The following is a 15,793-nucleotide window of genomic DNA, read 5'->3' on the forward strand; positions in this document are numbered from 1 at the left end:
CCCCCGCTTCCTGCTCCCCTCCTGTCGCTTTAGACACACACCGCGTACGTGCGGTTCCCTCGGTTAGCACCACCGTAAAAATAAGAGGCCGGTTAGCACTAGCCTAACCGAGATTGTTGGTTTGTTGCTTGTTCGTTGCAGACCCCCCTCGATTTCTCCAGTTAGCATACAGGTATGGGCACGCCAACCAAGCGCACGGAGCGCGTGCTGTCCGACGCCGCCGACAAGGTGGCCAAGGCCGAGGAGGCCGCGCGCCAGTACGAGGCGCAGCTGGCCGAGGCGGCGGCCAAGAAGCGCCAGCTCGAGGACGAGAACGAGAAGCTGCGCGCCTCCATCCTCAACATGGCGCTGCAGAACGCCAGCGTGGACCTGCGCCGCGAGCACGTGCAGCTGCGGCAGACGCTGGACTCGTACCAGACCAAGATCGACCAGATGCGCGAGATCTCGCTGCTCTCGGCCAAGGTGGTGGACAGGTGCGTCGCATTGAACGGAGGCGTATGCTTGCATGGCATTGGGGAGAGAGGTGTTAAAGTTGACAGTTCCCGTATGTTGCGTTTGCTTCTTCCTGGTGCAGCCGCATTAAGACAAAGCAGGGCCGGCAGTACGTCGAGTACAAGCTGCAGATCGAGACTGACATCCGAGGCACGCTGGTGCTCTGGCATCGATACAGCACGTTCTTGTACGTGGCGAAAACGTCGAAATGACGGATAGTGTATGCTGGTGGGTAGATTTTTTAACGGATAATTGCTGCTGCTGCAGGAACCTGGCCGCCACGCTCAAGGCCAAGAACCCCAACAGCGAGCACGACATCCCGGAGCTGCAGACGCAGAGCCTGACGGGCTTTTTCTCGGACCAGCTCATCATTGACCGCATCGCCAAGCTGAACGAGTTCCTGGACGTGGTGACCAAGGCGGACGAGTTCCAGTGGGGCATCCGGATAGATAAGGACACGTGCGTGTACAAGCGCAAGAGCAAGCGCCTGGACCGGTCCTTCAGCGTGGGCTCCTCCCGAGAGAGCATCTCCACGCTCACGCCCAGCATGCGCGACAGCATGTTCATGCCGGCGTCCTCCCGAGCGTCCACCATCTCCATGGACTCGTATTAGAGAGCGGGGACGCGTGCGCGTTTCGTGGACTTTTGAGCGGTCCGCGACGACATCGAACGGACGAGCTCGAGGACGTTATGGCAGGCAGGAAAGGACCCTTTTTGGAGAGGACCAAGTAGTAGTGTATCACAGGAAATTGCAGGACAAGTCGCGAGGGTGGAAGGGAGAGACGAGGCCGAGAGCGAGAAGCAGAAGTGAGCAGAGGCCGGGAAGGGAAGGAGGCCGCGGTGTGGCCTTGTGTACAGGGTGTCCGGCGAGTTGGACTCCCAGTTTAACGACAAGAGAAGGAGAGCGAGACATAATGCAACGTTGTTTTTACATAACGTCGGCTTCGGCCTTCCTAGTGTTGACTGTTGTGGTTTTGTTTGTCTCCGTATGTTAGTTGTCCAGGTTGAGCAAGAAGGCGGCGCCCATCATGACCCAGTAGTTGGGTGGCTTATTGCTCGGGAGCTGCACGGCGATGACGTAATTGGTGGAGATGCCCGTGGTGGACAGCGTGCCTTGCCGCACCGACGTCTTGTAGACTGGGCACGGGTACATCATGATGCCAGCGCTGAGTGTCGGGTTGCAGGCCACAGCGGACGTGGCTGGCAGGAAGTGCACGATGGACATGGCTGAGAACATCTCGCCGGGTTTGGCGTCCTCGAGAAGACGGCGTGATGGCGACCACTTTGCACCTTGCAACCAGAGACCATCGACGTAGATGCCGTCGGTCGGGCTCTGCGTAAGCTGCTTCGCGTTCTCGACGTCCATGACGGTAAAGGTGAACGCAAGCGAGTCAATAGCGGTCTGATACTTACGCGCGAAGTTCTGCAGTGTACCCGTCATGAATCCCTGCGGGAAGAAGAAGACATTCAGCTGAAACACCACCGGCTCACCGTGTAGTAGCCACTCGCGGAAGAACGCAACCCGGTCCAGCATATCGCGTACCCACGAGGCCAACGGCTTGAGCGATGCAAAGCTTACCGAGGACCAGAGCTGTGGCACTCGGCCATTCAAAAATGCCATGTACATGTTGTCCAAGTCGGAGGACATAACGATGAGCCCGTTGATGGCCTTCTGGATGTCTCTCAAGGACGTGCGCATGCGCCGCAAGAGCGTGTTGAACTTGATGACCTCCTGACCCAGAACCGTTGCCAGCGAGTCCATGACGACTGTACCAGCCACCTCCCGGGTTTTGAAAGTTGTTGGCCCGGCCTCTTCAACGTTCAGGTCTGCGGGTAAGCTTTCCTGGATGGAAATGGCTAGATCGAGAACGCGCTGGTCGTTTGACTTGCCACCGCCTCCGCCACCATCGCGCGGCTCGAGGCTCAAGATGAGTTGCATCATGTTGGCGCTTTCGTTGCGTTCGTACGTGACGTTGGCGTTCTCGTGCATTCCGAAGAGCTCCGGGTTATCGAACGCGGGGAGAGCACTCAAGTACGACTGGATGCTCGTATGCGAGAGCTCCGTTGGCACGTGATATATACCCGACGTCGAGTATGAGTGTCCCGCATTGAGCACGTCGGGTGTGTAGAAGTTACTGAGGATGCTCGTGAGGCAGCGTCGGTCCCAGTCGTCGGTGACTCGCCCACCATAGTTGATCTGTCCAGTCACATACCGAAGCGCGTCCCAAGGGATAATCGGTTGTTCCTCCAGGAACTTACGCAGACTCGCAAGGGACGTCTCCAAGTCCGTGTCGTTGAACTCGTACTTGATGTTCCAGCCGAGAGCGCCGAATTTACGCCGTTCCTGAACGATAGCGTGGAAGAACGTGAGCGCACACAGTAGCGACTTCCAGACGTAGTCTTTTGGCTCCCCGGTATCGAAATTGCCGAGATAATGGAAGCTCTCGAGCACTTCCTCGGACAGCAACGTGTTGAAAGACCTGACAAGGTTGGCACGAATTCCTTTCGGCGGTTCGTTCGTGAGCTTGATACCATTCTGCAGCACAGTCACGGGGAAGTACGCGGCTGGGAAACTCGTGAGGAAGAGACGGAAGGTGGCTTGACACTGCTCATCCGTACGCTGCCCCATGTCTTCCACGAGCTTTTCAAGCTTCGGCATCCAAGACTTTGCAAGGTGGCAGTTCTGCAGCAATACCCAGTCGCCTACACCCTGACTGCTTTCAATGAGTTTTTCGGCGCGTGGACCTTGGCCTTGGCCCAAAGAGATGAGGTGCAGACGATCGATGAACGACATTTCCTTCGCAAAACGAAGCAGCATGCCCGTCGGATCAGCACCAGCTGATAGCACGAAAATGCACGGCGTCTTGCGATCGGTATCGTTGTAAATCTCCTCCATGGTCGTGGTGGCGTTCCGACCGAACTCCGCTCCCATTTCTGTGGAGATCATGTTCAACACAGCCTGAGGCACCTTTTCCTCGGCTAAGCCTCGCAGCAGCAACACCTTCTGAAAGGCAGTCAGCGTTGATCCATAGTTGCCCGGACACGAATTGGGGTTCGACAGGAATGCTGGATCTTCCAGCCATGCCACCCAACGCGGCCATACATTCGTCAGCGAGGTGCACAGACCTTGGAAGCTGTGAACTTCAGTCTTTTGGTCACCTTCTGCTCCGTCAGGGGAAGCAGCGTAGCCTGTCACCACCGTCTCCAGCTCCGAGATGAGATCCCATTGTGCCTCCGAGATGTGTGACGGCTGTGGATTGGGCTCTTGCGTCGAGCGATCTGAGCCCGGTGGTGCTCCTCGAAGGTAGAATGACCACTGGCGTGCCGAGATTTTGCCGGAATGCAACAGGATCTTGCAACAAATGAGCATCGAGAAGAGCACCTTGTGCACCTCGAAGAGACCGCGGCAAATGTTCACGTAAATGTAGCGCGTCTGGAAGTCAATTAGGTTCGTGAGTCGCTTCTGGAGCGTGTCAGCCTTTGGAGCCTCGTCGAAGCAAATATTGAACAACCGCTGGAAGAACGGCAGCGAGTACTGGTACATGGGATCGATGAGAGCAAGATTGGCCACGACGAAGTAGATGATAGACCCGCGCGTGGCCACACAACGGTACTCCTCTCGGGCACGATTGATCTCAACCTCCGTGTTTTCTGACTCCAGCACGCGCTCCTTAATGATGCGAGAGGTGACATTTGACGATTGCAATGTGTCGATGAGGTCTTGGTCGTCCAGCACGTTGCCTGATGACTCGGAGAGTTGCTTCAGGATGCGGTCCTCGATTTCTTTTAACTGTTTTTTATCCTGCGCCATGGTCACGACTAACCGGTTCTTCTTCTCTTCGATATCCGGCCGTTCGTGACGCACGACATCACCAAGCAGTTGGTCCTCCAGACCATCCATTGTGACGGTGAAGTTGATGACCGTCACCTTGATGTAGACTTCCGGCAGGTAATGAGGATTCGGAAGCTTGGTCGTGAGGAATAACTTGAACGCCGGGTCGTAGTCCACATCGGAGTCGCCAAGACGGATCAAAACGCGCCCACCTTGCTTGTAGATGGCCTTCTGCAAGATCGGTTCCAGCGAAGGTTCCAACGTCTCGTCGATGTCTTCGATGAGCAGTGCTTTGCCATTACGAATACAAGTTTCCAATGATCGCAACAGGTTTGCGTTGGTCATTTTCGTCGTTTCGAGCTTCTGGGCCAACGTCTTCTTGATCCATTTGTTGGCTTGACCCTGAGGGTCGATCATCAGTGGCCACCGCTCACCACGCGTGACAAGGATGGCGTTATCCGTCGATGTTGAATCTGTCGGAAGGCCATTTAGCTGCCACTCGCGGACTTCGACCGGACTACCAAGTGTAGTTGACAAACTATACCCGGGAGAGCAAGGAATAGCGAGTGCCTGCGTCTGAGTCACCCACTGATCTACGATTCGCTGGCGGAATCCTCCGGTGAATGGACCGTAGTATGAAATGCATGCTGCGGCTAGGAAAGTATCTCCAATAAGCGCCAAAATGGACTCTGCTAGTGATGCTACGCTCTCTTTCCATCGAGCACCTTCCACAGACAACCCTGATATCAATTTTTCAGCGCGTACCAGTCGTTTCTCCGTCACTGCAGCATCATTAGCCAGCTTATCCTTTTCATCAAGGGTGTCTTTGCACTGCTTTTCCAGCATCGCCACGTTTTCATTCACCACACGCAGCTCCTCCTGCTTCTGGCTCAAAATTGCATTGGCCTCGGCGAGCTTCTGGTTCATCCGCTCCAGGTTTTCCTTTTTGGGGCCGACCTCTTTGGCCACTTTCGAGTACACGTCCATGGCGTGCACCCACATACAGAGCGATGTCGCGGCCTTGGACACTTTCGAGACCACTTCCACAGCCATTCCCGGTTCGGATACAGCCTTACTGAGCTTCTTGAGAGTGGCAGCAGGAATGTTGTCCTTGTCGAAGTTTTTCAACTTGTCCAGGAAGGTCACGTCGCCTAGGATTTTCTTGGCCGAGTCCCAACTCTGCTTCTCGTTGAAAAGCAGACACACGGCGTTCATGACGGTCTCCACTGCTTCCGGTGGTTTTGCAAAGGACTTGACCTCCGTGATATCGTTCTTGGACAAACTGTCAAGAGCCTTGATGGCGTTATTCAGCGCTGGCATCGCCACGTCTAGATCCTTCTGAGCATCGGCCTGGACGATGGCTACCTCTTCAGCTTGTTTTGTGACCGTCGCTTCATCCTGCGAGACTCGTTCACGCACGACTGCGGCTGCCTTCTGATCAACGGACACTCGCTTCAACAGCTCCTCAGCCTCCACTGCCTTCTTCGCCAAAATGGGCTGCAATTCTATCAACTCGGACTTCAGCGAGTCAACGATGCTGTTGGTCTCCTCGAGTTTCTTCACACCAACTTCCATGCGGCTTTTGATCGTCTGTAGCACTGCACGCTTCTCCTGCAGCATTTTCAGATACAGTCCGATGAGGTCCAAGTAGCTCTTTGGCGTGGTGTAGACGTATCGCTGCAGTTGTGAGATGAATTCCTCGCCAAAATCGTTGGAAGTTGTATGCACGATTGAGCACATATCAACGAGAGATTTGCGTATATCCTCTGAAGGCAAGGACACACTCGCGAGCAATCGGTCGGCCACAGATTGCAGTGCCTCACGGGGCCAATTCATATACCAGTCGATTGTGCAGCAATTGATCAACGATGGAAACGCACGACATCGCACACGAAGAGCTGAGCCGACTGGTGACATGGCTAACACAATGTGCAGGTAGTTTCTAACACGCTCGATGAATGTGGACACACAGTTGTCTCGAGTCTCGGGAATCTCCAACGCCTTGACAATGGGGCGCATATCTGCGATGATGCGGTCCATTTCGTCCTGAGGAAACAAATTCGGCACTTCCCCGCTGTTCAAGACATTGTTGATGTCCTCTAAGAAACTCTCCTCAACGATCTGGCTATCGGTGAACAGGAACACGGTCGACGTGCCGCCAACTCCCGCACTGATCATGAGCTTCTTGAGGTCTTCATGGAATTCATTCGTGCCGTACCCACGGGTAATTTCAATTTGGACACACTTGGCCTCCACCATGAACGCACCGAGCCGAGCAAGAGACTGTTTGCCGCTTCCACCTACACCGATCAGCATCGCATTGCCTCGTGGCTGGCGCAAAATTCGTACCAAGCGTGACAAGTGAGCGATGGCATCGCGGAAGAACACCAAGTTCATCTTGTTGGCGAAGGTGACGTTGTAGTTTTCGAGGAAGTCATCCATGATTTTCGTCACCTTTCCCACATCATTGCAGTACTCATACAGAGGCGTAGGTACGCCGGGCTTGAAGAAGTCGCCGAAAGTCAGTGGGCAGGGAGAGTGGAAAAGCGTTTCCCGTGCCCAGCTGCAGTTGAAAAAGCGCTGGAGCAAAGAGCACACGAGCTCTTCAAACCACGTTTGATCCGATGCGTTGATTAATCGATCTTGAAACACGCGCGAAGCCTCGTGCACCCACAGTCGATTCATCGAGTCTGCGTCGGGACATTTCGACGGTGTGATCATGAGAATTCCCTGGAACACCTTGGACACGTCACGGAGATTGAAAGTGTAGTGGAACTTGTTCGGCGTGGGTAACAGCTCGAGTGTCACGCGGTTATAAATCTCGATAACACTGGAGATGATGCCGTCTTTCATGGCTTTCACAGACGGCGCAAACTTCTCCAAGAAACCACCGAGGATGGAGGCAAAAATGAGCTTCAAGGACGTCTCACCCGCCGGATACATGCTCAACACGTGAAAGTGACGTACAAAACGAGGCGTGCAATGCGAGCGACCTCCTCCAGCAGGGGCAGCAGCAGCAAGCAGCATCGTGTCTGCGATGTCTTTCCAGAAGAGTTTGTCTCGATCGTAAAACCCACCAAAATCTAAGAACTGCCGCAACAGTTCAATGGGGGCTTGAGCGCCGTACTCCTCAACCGCCGGCAGATTCACATCATCCACGAAAATGATCATTCGCTTCCCAGCCACCGGCCCTAGTAAATTCTTGCGCTTCTTCTCCAATTTATTCTCAATCGTCATCTGTGTGACTAGAGACGACGTCTGTGCGGAAAAGTTGATAAAGATGGTCATGAAGTTTGACGCCGGGGCGGATGGTGCTTCTCCACCTTCTCCATTGGCTTCTCCAGCTGGAACCATTGGCCCGGACACCAACTCCTGCAACAGATCCTGGACAATAACGGTCTTGCCCGTACCTGTAACACCTGTGACGTACGCTGGACGCTTTGCTGCCGTCAACGTTCGCAGCAGGAAGGTAAACCTTACGGAGTCTGGTGTAGCTACCGTCATCTTAAAGTACGGCACCTGGGAATTGTACTGGAATTTCGGAACGATCTCACTCCACGCGCGGAACTTTGCCTGCTCAACGTCAACAAAGTAATCGAACACGAGTCCGGCATTGGGGATGCTAAGCTTTGCGTCGCCCATCAACTCTCGAGCAAAGTTGTCGAACTGTTCGTGTGTATCGACTGTCATTGTTGCTCCTACAGACCAGAAGAGCGAGAAGGCGAAGACTTTATCCAGCAGCTCGAGCATCTCCTCGGTTTTCATCACCGAGTAGTTCACGCCACTCGCAGGACTAAACAAACACGCAAATAACCGGCACAGACTTGTTGCAAGGTTCATATCCACAGTTGGTACGAGCTCGAAACTCTTCTTGCGCACGAACTGAATGCACTTTTCCACGTAGCTCGTGATGAGGAACTCTAGGCGCTTTATCCCATCAGGTGGGAAGTCCGACGGAAGCTCCTTCTCCATCCACGTCTTCACGAACGGCATCCACCCCAAGTCAGTCGCTGTCATGTACACGACACCGATGCGACTCACAGTGGCGGGGGAAGCGACAGCTAGATCCATTACTTCAAAAAGCATTTTCATCTCGCTCTTGAGCTTGATGCGCTCTCCGTTGGCGAGACACAAAGTCATGTTGTCGTCCAAGACCGTGTTCATGTTTTCGATCCACAGCGCGTCGATCGGTCCGTCGAACACAGTCCACTTCACATCCGACGTCTCATCCGCCACAGCCTCGCGCATAATCGTCGATGCCAAGCCATCGTGCCATTCCTGCGTGGCTTCGTTAAACTCACCATAAAGTTCCCCCATCGAAATGCACTTCGGGTTTAGCACCCGAGCGTAGACAGTTTGGTATACTGGATTCTTGGATCCTTTCTCACGCAGCGACGTCATAGTAGACTGCAGCGTCCGGTAGCACGAAGTCTTACCGGCACCTGTAGGGCCAACGAGCGTTCCTCCAAAGCGAACATTGAAAATGTCAAATAGCTGGATGACTTTGGTGATGTACGTTGGTACTTTCTGCAGTCCCGCTTTCGTGATCTCTTCTTCGAGAGAGGCCTGCAGCTCACCGTAGTCGTTCGGAGGGATATCTGTGCCTGGGAACAAGTCCAACACAATGGCGTGAAACAGTGGCAGGTCGTCGGCCAGGAATTTAGGGATATTACTATCTCGTAAGGCTCGAATCAGCGTCACATCCTCGTTCAAGTCGGGGTTGGCACGTTTGAGCGATCCAGCCATCACTAACACTGACTTTACAGCACGGAGGCCGTAGTCGTAGTGGGGCTGTTGCGAAAGCTGCTCACTGCAGAGAATGTAGAGCTTGCACATCTTGCGCGACAGCGTGCGCGCGTCGCCGAAACCTTCGGCGAACAGCATAATTTCTGCAATCAGCGCGTAGTCCGGTACCATCATAGATACGGGGCGGAAGCACACCTTCAGGTTGTCGGGGAGTTCGGTTCGACCAGCATACCCAGGGTTCATTGTGACAATAACGTGGTGGTCCTTGAGCAAAATCTCGATACCCATGAAGTTGATGTGCTCTTTACCCTGAATTCGCCCTTCACGAAGGATCAGCAATTGCTGGGCTACCACCGACAACACCTCGATGTCAATGCGATTGAATTCATCCAGACACGTCCAATTTCCTGCCTGCGCGAGACCACGGAAGAGTTTACCCATCATTTTGTAGTCGATCTGGTCGCTGCAGTTGAACACGACGCACTGGATAGCCATGGCTTTGGCCAAGTCTTTACTACTCTCCGTTTTGCCCGTGCCAGCTGGACCTGCAGGAGCAGCTCCAAGCTTCATTCCGTACGCTCCTGTGAGCGTCATCCAGCAACGATCTGTCAGAGGTGTGATCACTAGACGCGACGTAGCCCCCATGTACTCGTAGCCGTATTGAATGACCGAGTCAGAGTGGCGGATGAGCACATCGTCGGCCTGTGCGTCCCAGTAGTAGCGAAGTTGCTGCTGCCAGATAAAGTTCCCCACCGAGTCTACTTTCTCCGTCCACAGACTCTCCACGATATCGCGAGCGTGTACATCTGTGGTAACCAACGCCACGATGACCTTGCGCTCCAGTGACGTGAGGTCACCTCGAATTTTTACGATAAGCTCGTTGAGTTCGTACAGATTGCGCTTATACCACATGTGCATCTCTTCAACGGGATTGCTGCTGTTTAGAGCCTCTTCGGTACTGCGAGCCCATGTCATTTGCGCCACAGTGGCTACAACTTGTCCAGGGTGATCGCACACCCAAACGGATCGCTCCTTTGTGTCGTAGTCAAGTAGCCCAGCTTTCATAAGTTTGTAAATAGACTGTTTCATGCTCACCTCCAATGCCTTTAGCCAGTCCTCAACATTGCCACGGGCTTTCAAGTTTTTACCAAGAGGAACTCGCTCATTTTCAGACGAGTACATGGCAATCATGTCGACACTGCCAGGAATGTCGCCAAAGTCTAATTTCACCAGGTTTTCAAAGCATTTACGGAGATGTGGCTGTACAGCCTGCGGGTTCTTGGACTGAGCTAGAATTTCTAGTAGTTCATCGTTGGACAAGAAGTAAAATCGGGGGAATGCCATGCGCTTCGTCTCAAGGTAGTCTTCCAAGTTCTTCTGGATCTTGTCTAGGTGCGCGTTGTGCTGCTGTAAAGTCTCCTTGATTCCCGGAAACGTGCCTGAAGTTAGCACATGTGGGTTCTCGTTGGTACGGCGCATGATAGTTTTCCAAGATGCATCGACATGGCTGAAAACTTTCGATGCATCTGGCAGTTGGCGCTGAATATCCGGTGCCGAGAAAATATTCTCCAAGTACATCCAGTTTTTCTGTACGAGTAGCCACTCTTCAAGCGTTTCCTGTAGGGTAACCAATTTCTTCCGCCAGCCTTCCACCTCTTCTTGAATAGCACCTATGAATCTCGATCCCATGATCGTACTAATCGTCACAATCGAATCGTCGAGCTTCGCAGTGACCTCTTCAACACTGCCCAGAACGAACACGTCCTTGGATTCCTTGTAAGGTTTCACCTCGAACTCGGTAGTGGCCCACGCATCTGTCACTTTCTTCAACATCTCCTCTAGAACGGCCTCCTGTTGCGCTGACACAGCCACAGCGCTGATCGTTTCGCCGTGCTTCATCACATTTCTTTCGATCAAACCACCGAGTGTCATGCTGCTCTCTCCTTTCATCTGAAACCCCAAAGCTGCATGAATCTGCTTCCAATGTCGGTCCTTCAACGAAGGAGAGCGCAGGTCCGTCACCACAGGAAGTACCAGCTTGAATTTCTCAACTTCTCGCTGGAGTAGATCCGCAGCTTCGTTACCTGGAAGCTGTTTCTGCGCTTGATACGCCACTTTGACGTACATTTGCACCTGCTTACTGATTGCGCCAACGTCGATATCGTCGAAGACGGTGTCCGAGTAGGACACAGCAAGCTTTTGCCACGCATCCAAGCCGCTCCAAAGCTTCATCTTCAGCTCGAAGTGTGCTGCCACTTCGTTGATTTCATTAAATTCGCTCACCGTTTGCTTCAGTTGCGTTTGGAACATAGCCAGCGTTTTGGACTCCTCCACGAGCTGGTTGAGGGTATCTTCCTGAGCCTTGAGATACGAAAGGGCTTCACTCATTGGTGTCTTGATCGTCGAGAGCTTTGGGTGGTCTAGCTTCTCAGACAGCATGTTCGCGTTGCGATTCAACGGAGCGATACTATCCAAAATGACTTGCGAAAAACGAGCCGTCTCCGAATCAATCTCTCCTTCGAAGCGCGTAACGGTGCCTTCTAAGCTCAGCACGCCTTCTTTCATCAGAATAATATCTTCTTTAATGTCATCAGGTACTCGCCAGTCGTAATTGTCCATGAGAACTCCCATTTCATACACGCGACGGTAGCGGTTTCTGAGGTCTGGAAGCATGGCACTCACTTTTGTCATATGTACCACTTTATTCACGAAAGCATCAGGCGCCGATGGCGATGAAAATGCAACGGGGGACAGATCATTAAGCGTCTCAAGAAGCGCGGTGCTGGTTTTCTTCATGAGTTTGGGAATCAGTGCACGGATGCCGAGAATGCACTTCTCCGGGTTGGGTAAGAGTCGGCTCTTGAACTCGGAGGAATCGACTCGGAAGATGCCAACCGTGGCGGCGTCTGGAATGTCCGTGAATGACTGACCTTGTGATTTGTACTTCTCGATCGACTCGGAGAAAAAATCTAACGGAGCGTTGGCGTATGTCTCCATGAGCTGCGTCACCTGTCCTTCATTTTCTGAGTAAATCTGATGGAATGGTGCGAACACATCCATGTAATCCTCCACGGCTTCGAAAGCCTCGTCCAACGCAACGAAGATATCGTTCGTGAGCAAACTAAACTTGGCGTCTTCATTGAGAATTAGCGCCACATTCAGCTGCTCAACAGACCAGACGTCTTTGCCTTCGTCTTCAGCGCTGGCAGTTGTGTAAGGTGCAAGCGACTCGTGACCAAGGTGTCTTGCTGGGGTTTCTACCATACGAAGCGCTTCTTTCAAGGCTCGCTGGAGTGCGCCATTCCAGGAATCGTGACTGGGGATAGCGTTCAAAGCTGAGGTGACGGCGTCCATTTCCACCGCGACCGCGAAAATGGCGGTAAATGGAGGGGCTGCATTAGCCTGGCCGGATTTACCAGCATTTTTGTTGTTGGGCTGGGAATTTCCACTCAAAGTTCCTTGTTTTGCATTTGCTGGGGCAGGTGCAGAAGCAGCAGTGTTTGCAGCAGCAGCAGCAGCCGCATTTCCTGTGAGTTGAGCCTTTCCTGCTGCAAGAGTTGTGTGCAACCGATGAAAGGAGTGCACAGTAAGCTGAATGGTAGCGTCGATCGTGAGGAAATCTGCCAGCCGCAAGAAGTTCGTTAGTGTACGACACTGCTTGCGTAGTGCAGCGCGCTCCATGAAGGTCATCTTGTGATCAGCTGAGATTTTGTTGGCCTCCAGAAAACTGTCGATCACTTCATCGCATGCTTTGACACACATTTTCAATGACTTGGCCGAGAAGTCAGCGAGCTGCTGGATAACCTGCGTCCGAGTCTTCTGCTGCTCCAATTCAAAATCTCTCAACGAGTACGTTTGCCGCGGACTAAAGCGTATCAGCTCTAATTTGGTGACGTCCAGGCAAAGTGCGCGGAGACCTAGCAATGTTGACTGCAGACTCGGTGCCAGAAGGAATAGTCGCTCGTTTAGCGCCTTCTTCGCGTTACGCATCTTATACGCGCGCACAGACTGCTTCCACATATTAAAATTCTTCCACATCTTGTACTTCTGGAAGAACGGAATAGCCAACATCTTCATGAACCGCGAGTACTCTGTTTCCCACTTGTCCAATGACCAGAATTCGGAGTGCTCCGTGGTGAAATGCGTCACGCCTTCCATGCTCATCGTGTAGTAGTCGGAACGGTCCACCTCGAAGTGCTCCACAACTTCGAGTGCGTACATGATGAGATCCGAGTTTTTCTTCTTGCGCAGATACAAAAAGTTACCAGATTTGAATTCGCGAAGATACCGCGGGTCGAGATTTAGCGACGCAGTGAAAGAAGATTCTGTCGCTAATGCCTTCCGTTGCGCAGCTTTGGAAGCTGGGGACAGCAACGCATACGAGTTACCGTCCTGGTTGCTTTCGTCTTCTTCTCGCGGAACAGCCAGCGTTGGCGACCGGATCGAAGTTGTACTCGAAACATGAGGCTTGTCGCGAAGATTTCGGATTCGCTCGGACGCCTTGTGGAGACTGGGATGCATCACCCCCGGTGGCAAACTCATCACACTCGCCGACGTCGCTAGTGACGAACTGCTGCTCCCCGGTACTAGAAGAGGAGTTAGCACGTCCCCCGCGCCATTCCGAGCCTTCTTGAGTGGGGCAGGCCCAACACCGCTCGGAATTGTAGCAGCACTCGCGTTTTTCTTCATGCGGGTCTGGAATTTGGGCTTGAGCACTGCGTTCTGCGCTGGAAAGGGTCGCTTCGCAGGCGAAAAGGGGCTATGCGCTGCGCCGTTGTTCGAATGGGCTGCTGGCGACCCAGGTCCGAGGTTCGGCTCATACAGACGCTGCAGGATCTGACTCGCTTGTGGCCCGATCGACACGCCTCGCCGCTTGGCTCCATCGCGGCCATCGCCGCTGTCCCCGTCCATGCTGGCGGTGCTTGCGCTGCCGGCGCTCCTGTCGGTGTGACCCTGCGGGGAGTCGCGGCGAGGGCTATCTTGAAAACGTTAAAAAGCATAAATACTCGACAAACAACTACTCGGAAAACAGCTTACACACTTGTGTAGTTGCGCTTCTTCTTGGCAGGCTGCTTCCCGTCTTTCGCACGCTTCCTCTTCCTGTCCTCCAACCACTCTCCAGGGATGTATGTACTCCGAGACAGATAGCCGGTAGTACGAGCCTAGCGGCACGTTTCCGAAGTTGAGCAGTAACTTGGACTCTCAGTTTCGGGGCGTGGGCTTTCGCGTAGACCCGAGACCACACGAAATCAATGTTTAGATCCACGCGCTGAGTCAATTCCCCGTTCACGTTTTGCGGCGGCCTCATCAATCTCCACTAGCTTCATACGATCGAGACATGCGTCCCCAGGCAGAGCAGCGCGTAGCTTTTCGAACACGATTGCGGACAGCCTCTCCCATAAAGTTGGCACGTTGCATGCATCAGCTTCCTTCATCGCTTGGTCGGGAATGACGGATTTGGAGGAAAATGGCTAGGATCGAGAAATCCTCATATAAGTGATGAATTGAAAATGACGAAACAAGTCTTCTTGAAAAAATCTTGGTTTGGCATGTTTGCAGCGGCCGCATCAATCGTTTACGGGTTTATTATAATGTGGTCGTGCGTGCGATGCAGCGGGCTTTCACCAGCGACGGCAGACACGATCACCAACCTTTATACGAGATACCAGCATCTGATGGCACCGAACGAATTTAGGATTTTCTAAAAAAAAGACCTTCACTCAGTTTTTCTTGCTAAATCTGAGTGTAAGTCAGATTTATGTCATACAGAAATGGGTATCAAAGGCTCCTCACTTTCCAGCTTACCCAAAGCTATCCGTGCGCGATGCTGTCTGCCCTGTCGAACCACCTGCGTAGTCGCCGCGTGATCCTCGCGTCACAGAGCCCTCGGCGCCTGGAACTTCTCCGCGACTGCGTACGCTTCATTGTCACCCCTCACGCATTGAGAATCCTCTCCTGACCACCCATTTATCATTACCATTCCCATTCCATTGCAGGGTCTCACCTTCGAGGTGATCCCGTCCACTTTCGAGGAGAACCTGCCCAAGGAGCGGTTCGCGACACCCGACCTCTACGTGATTGAGAACGCCAAGCAGAAGGCTCTGGAGGTGCTGAACCGCGTGTCCAATGAGAAGGAGGCGAGTTCAAAGCTCCCGGTGGTGGTCATCGGGTGCGACACCGTCGTAGTGCAGGACGGCGTGATCCTCGAAAAGCCCAAGGACGAGGACGAGGCCTTCAACATGCTGAGCAAGCTCTCCAACCGACCCCACGAGGTTTTCTCCGGGGTGGCTCTCTTCACAACCGAACGGGGTACTGACAACCCGCACCTGTTCTTCGAGAAGACCAGCCTGGTCTTCGGCCCGCTCGAACCGGAAGACATCCGCGGTGCGTTGAAAGCTTTGCCGTTCCTGCTGCATTCATGATGTGGGCTAACACGTTGGCATTTTTCCAACAGCGTACATTGCGACTGGCGAGCCCATGGACAAGGCAGGAGCTTACGGACTCCAAGGTGAGACTGTTGGTGCTTTGCTGTCTGGCATTGACGCACTTGGGCTAATAAAGGTGGTGACGTATGTTGCAATAGGCCGTGCGCGCTGCTTCGTGCAAGAGGTCCACGGATGCAGCAACAATGTGATTGGGTTCCCGGTGCAGCGATTCTGCCAGGAGCTCAAGGTGCTCGCGTCGCGCAACGAACTTTAGACTTTAATGAACCTTGATCGAGTA

General features: G+C 53.3%; 3 protein-coding genes across 3 annotated transcripts; 2 read left to right on the top strand and 1 right to left on the bottom strand.

Moving 5' to 3' along the window:
* Nucleotides 1–174: 174 nt before the first annotated feature.
* On the top strand, nt 175–1,105 carry IUM83_18827 (Myosin-like protein; the record flags this gene model as incomplete). Its single annotated transcript, XM_067943845.1, has 3 exons — nt 175–473; nt 575–679; nt 760–1,105. 3 exons carry the CDS (start codon nt 175–177, stop codon nt 1,103–1,105), a joined length of 750 nt encoding a protein of 249 aa, XP_067783904.1.
* A 378-nt stretch (nt 1,106–1,483) lies between these two features.
* Nucleotides 1,484–13,981, bottom strand: IUM83_18828 (Dynein heavy chain; the record flags this gene model as incomplete). Its single annotated transcript, XM_067943846.1, has 2 exons — nt 1,484–12,272; nt 13,002–13,981. The coding sequence occupies 2 exons, from the start codon at nt 13,979–13,981 to the stop codon at nt 1,484–1,486; spliced, it is 11,769 nt and encodes a 3,922-aa protein (XP_067783912.1).
* Nucleotides 13,982–14,894: 913 nt separating this feature from the next.
* IUM83_18829 (Septum formation protein Maf) lies at nt 14,895–15,769 on the top strand (the record flags this gene model as incomplete). The annotated part of the gene is made up of 4 exons (XM_067943847.1): nt 14,895–14,984; nt 15,067–15,454; nt 15,525–15,578; nt 15,654–15,769. 4 exons carry the CDS (start codon nt 14,895–14,897, stop codon nt 15,767–15,769), a joined length of 648 nt encoding a protein of 215 aa, XP_067783909.1.
* Nucleotides 15,770–15,793: the final 24 nt, after the last annotated feature.

This window comes from Phytophthora cinnamomi (assembly GCF_018691715.1).
Source record: "Phytophthora cinnamomi strain GKB4 chromosome Unknown Contig94, whole genome shotgun sequence".
In the NCBI taxonomy this organism is placed as follows: domain Eukaryota; phylum Oomycota; class Peronosporomycetes; order Peronosporales; family Peronosporaceae; genus Phytophthora; species Phytophthora cinnamomi.